Consider the following 4,767-nt stretch of genomic DNA (forward strand, 5'->3'; position numbering starts at 1 on the left):
AACAGTTGTAGTTGTGTGCCTAAAAAGTGTTTTTGTACAACGTTATATTACTTGAAACAAAATGAGGCCATATTCAGGAAGGAAGGTCTAGAACTATCGACAGCTTTAGCTAAAAAGAGCCTGTGGTGAGTTCTTATGAACTAGATTCATGTCCTGTTGATGCCCAGATGCATATGCATTCTGAGTGAACAGGCTTGTTGGGGTGTGGGAAGCACCGAAGTAGCCAGTCACAGCTTGCATCTTGTGGTCCACATGTGGCTGTGCTTGTTTTTTCACAAACACTGATACTGGCACATACCGCAATACTTGAAAATGAAAAAGTACAGGACTCCTGCTGATTCAGTCAAACTATTTTTACACAGCTGCCTGTGCACCACCAATGTGATCGCTTTTAATGATCACTGCTTCCACACAGTTGTGTTCACAAGTTCAGTTGTGTTCACATAATACACAGCTTTAATTCCCCACAGGGCTGTTTAGAACTTTCTAATGTACGATATTGAAATAATAGTATTTTCTTTATACCTTATATATTTAGTAATATGAGGATAATATACTTTTTCATACACTTATACTTAGCAGTATCAATAATACTGTAAACATACACGGCAGACCCAGTGGCATTTTGATCATCTTTATTTTACCAGTTGCCGTACACACACACAGAGCTACAGCTCTCCCGCTGCCAGTTCAACATAATAGCAACCAAATTCGCCAAAAACTCAAAACTTTTAAGCCGGCGAGGCGTGATTGCAGCATATAATTTGGATCATCCAAATTATACACTTTGATTAAAAGTCATTTTAAGAGCAATGGAATATAAATCCCTATTTCATGTTTTATATGAAACAAGGCCAGCAGAGAAAAAAAAAATGTAGATCGGTTATCAGTTTCTTATCCGTATATTGATCGACATGGAAACAAGAAGTAAAGCCTCAGAAATCTGTTGTAGTGCTTTGCTTCGTGAGAGGAATGCAATATTTTTCTATTACAGAGAGAAAATCCAGGCTTTGCTGTCAGAATCACACAATATCAGCTATGTATTGAAAAAAATCTGTCAATAACAGGTCACGGTAACTTGGAAAATATGTAGCACTAATTAAAGATATCTGATTTGTAGGATGTTAAGCTGCACACAGCATATACTTCTTGCAGTCAGTTTTTATCAAGACCATGAGTACGTGTCTGTTGTGGCCTCTTTTCATGTTTCCCCTCATTATTTCTCACCTTGCAGAAAATTACTCAGAAAGCTGCATGTTCTTCTGCTGTGAGTACTTGCCTTCAATGTCATGTCATAAAACAAACAAACAACCCCCCCCCCCCCAAAAAATTGTGTTTGTTCATCTCATCTCATTGATTATGACTATTATTAATTCTGGGTTTATATATTGTTATGACTTCTAGTGTAATGTTTCTGTTTTGTACTTCCAGCACTCAAAACTTTCTCTGTTCTATAAATTCTAGTTCTTAAGTTTAGCTCCGGTTTATTGCCGGCCTTGTTGCCACATTTCTATGTGTTTTGTTTCCACTTCCCTGTTGTGGCAGCTGTTTTTCCACATGTGTGTTCACTTTCCCAGTTACCCTCCAGTGTATTTAGCTCTTGTGTCTGGAGGTCTGCTTATGCTCTCTCCCTTAGTCATAGCCACAGTAGTATAGTATCATAGTTTGATATCTCAGTTCGAGTCAAGTCACAGTTCAGTTTTGTTCCTGTAATCATTCAGGAGCTAAATAAACGATTGGCTGTTGGTTCGCACCTCTGCTCCATTTCCCTCTGTGTCTGCATTTGGTTCCACACCTCACTCTCTTTGCACGATTTGCCTCCAACATATCAGTTATATGTTGGTAAATGAAATGTACCAACATATAACAACGTTATTTTAGTAAAAAATTTACTTTAAAAGCACTGTGCTGAATAATGTTGTTTGTTCTATCACCAGCTTTTAGTATAAAAAAGCTTTCTATTAAAGTATGAGTTAATTATTGGTTTACTTTAATTATACAAGATTAATAAAAAACAACTACAGCTAAAGGCTATTTGACTTTTCTTTCATATACTGATGGAGTCGTGCTAAACGTGAACCATATTTAGCATCATGTGCTTAAAATGACAAATTTGAAATTACAAACAAACTAAAATTGTTTGATGATTAGCGCCCAGATTCACTGTAAATGGTTTGGGAAATTTTACAGGAAGTTTATTTTTTTGCGTCAGCCAATCACTATGATGTCGACTTTGCAAACTGTAATCAGCTTGTCACAAAATCTTCCTTTGAGTGGGTAGACATCAGTTGTGCAAGAGAAGGCTGAGGTAACACAATGATCGGAAGACTGGTTTCTTTGATTCTTCTAAGTACACTGAGTGAGTTTACTTCTTCTACACTGCCAAATGTATCATTGTAAAAAATATAAAACAAGATATATATTAGGCTTTGTAATATTCTACATTCTAACTGTTACTGTTTGTCTCTTTTCTTTAGCTGTGACTGAAATGAATGAGGTTCCTCAGCAGATCTCTGTAACTGTGGCTAAACTTGGAGATAATGTGACTCTGACATGTGCGCTCTCTGATCCAGGGTTGTCTTACTGGTATAAGCTGAATTATGGATATATGGTTCAAACAGTTGATAATAGAAATTTTGAAAATATATTATTTCAAATTAACAACTCAAGATTCAGTGCCACAAAAGTGGGTAACGTGCTTTCTCTTACCATAAGAAATGTAAGCAAAGAAGATGAAGCAACATACTTCTGTCAAGCAGGATCATCATTCAGTCTGACCTTTATTAATGGCACAATTGTGGCAGTGAATGGTAAAGTATATTCATTTGGTTGTCTTTGATAAGGGAGGGTCGAACCCTAAACAACTACAGTGAATTTCTTGTCTTTTTCTAATTCCTACAGATCCTAAAACCCAGCATAGATTGTTCACAGTAAAACAAACTCCAGATGTGAATTCAGTCCATCTGGGAGATACAATGACTCTGCAGTGTTCGCTCCTCTCTGAGAACGAAAATGACACAGATCAGTGTCCAGATGAAGACAAAGTGCACTGGTTTAATAAAGGTGCATCAGAATCCCATCCAGGCGTCATTTACCACGGCAGTCTCAGAAATAAAGAGGACGGGAGATGTGACTACAGTCTGTCCAAAACTGTAACAAACTCATCTGATGCTGGGACGTACTACTGTGCTGTGGCGACATGTGGACAGATCCTGTTTGGTAAAGGAACTGAAGTGGAGATAAGTATGTTTTTAAAGTATTATTTTAATATTTGCTTATCTGTACTAGTTGTTCCTGATTCCTGATGATTTGTGTGTGAATAAGCAAGAGATATTCTCAGGCCTTTAATAATTTTATACTTTGACCATTGGTAAGCAAACTGTTACTGGATGCATAAAAATGAACATCCAAACTAACTTTTATGATAATTTTTTACTGAGATACTGCATACCTTGGAGATTGAATTAATTTAAACCATCTATATGAAATGTTATTACTGTGGATTAACTGAGTGAGTAATGTACAGTATTATACTATTATATAATCGAACGTTAATTGTCTGCTGGGATGTTTTCTCATTCCAGAGGAGTTCCCGCTCGTTACTGTGCTTGGGGCACTGCTGACCTGCTCTGTGCTTCTGAATTTTGCACTGATTCTCTCCAGAAAAAAAATCCAACCTCGTAAACACTGCGAAGGTAAATTAATCACATGTATAACATACTGTGTACATATAATTAATATCAATAATTAATATATATATTAATAATTAATAATTATTAATAATCAGTAATTATTAATAATTTATATGAATACAAAGTTTCCTTATTTTATTTTTTACTAAACTCAGTAAAAAAATTTCCTGTTTCCTGTTCTTAGCTGACAGGCGTGGTACTCAGTGTGGTCGATATTACTTAAAATTGTTGCATTAACTATTGATTCATGTGCTCACACGTGGCCAGAGGATAACAGTAAAAAAGTCAATTAAATGCAGAACCATTACCATGGTACAACATTAAAAGCTAACACAAATACCAGGCATTATTTATACAAAAGAATATCTTCAAATATTGTAAAAATGGTGCCTTGTTGGTTTCCTGGCAGTAATGATGATATCGCCCTATAACATATTTCTACAATCTCAAAAGATTTGTTCTTGATTCTGCCAGACAAGCACTTAAAATAAATAAATTCACTGCTAACCTTTTCTTTTTATGAACAGGAAAAGTAGAAGTCTTTACTGATGTCAAACAGGAAAAATCACCTGGGGATCAAATGAGTAACGAGGTACACACACACACACACACACACACACACACACACACACACACACACACACACACTATGCGATGTTCTCTCTTTGTGTATTTATTATTTTCAATTTTTTATATTTTTGTTAATAATTTACAGGAAGGTGAAGAAGCAGGACTGAACTATGTGGCTCTGGATTTCCCCTCAAGAAAATCTTCAAGATGGAAGAGTAAGAAGGAGTCATCAGAGAGCACCATATACTCTGGCATCAGAGAGGGCCAGTAAAAGGCAGATTTAAGGCTGATGCAGATGCCATTCCTCTGGGTAGATGAAAAAGGAAATTACAATGACAAAAGACAGATTCTTTTGTAAGACGGATTCTTTTAACCACCTTTATGAAGATATTCTGTCAGGATTCAGGATTAGAGAGGTAAAATGGGGAACAACCATTAAGATACCTAAAGACAAATGGATTCATAAATGAACTGGAAGCCAGTGAAGCCAGGTTTTTGGACCAAT

The 4,767-nt window shown here is 36.1% G+C and overlaps 1 protein-coding gene across 1 annotated transcript; it reads left to right on the forward strand.

The window, feature by feature from the left end:
* Positions 1-2,316: 2,316 nt before the first annotated feature.
* LOC146638039 (uncharacterized) lies at positions 2,317-4,533 on the forward strand. The gene is made up of 6 exons (XM_085374326.1): positions 2,317-2,359; positions 2,478-2,810; positions 2,902-3,243; positions 3,585-3,695; positions 4,220-4,284; positions 4,408-4,533. The coding sequence occupies exons 1-6, from the start codon at positions 2,317-2,319 to the stop codon at positions 4,531-4,533; spliced, it is 1,020 nt and encodes a 339-aa protein (XP_085230452.1).
* The last annotated feature ends 234 nt before the right edge of the window (positions 4,534-4,767 follow it).

The sequence above is a fragment of the Diplotaxodon limnothrissa genome, linkage group LG2 (genome assembly GCF_057381915.1).
Source record: "Diplotaxodon limnothrissa isolate DT_005_m linkage group LG2, D_limnothrissa_male_GT1.1, whole genome shotgun sequence".
NCBI classification, from domain to species: Eukaryota; Metazoa; Chordata; class Actinopteri; order Cichliformes; family Cichlidae; genus Diplotaxodon; species Diplotaxodon limnothrissa.

What these genes read in the sequence shown, in the direction of transcription:
- LOC146638039 (XM_085374326.1), top strand. Translation starts at nt 2,317, where the DNA reads ATGATCGGAAGACTGGTTTCTTTGATTCTTCTAAGTACACTGA. An exon ending in GATTCTTCTAAGTACACTGA is followed by an intron (nt 2,360 to 2,477) that starts GTGAGTTTACTT and finishes TCTTTTCTTTAG; the next exon opens with CTGTGACTGAAATGAATGAG. An exon ending in AGGAACTGAAGTGGAGATAA is followed by an intron (nt 3,244 to 3,584) that starts GTATGTTTTTAA and finishes TTCTCATTCCAG; the next exon opens with AGGAGTTCCCGCTCGTTACT.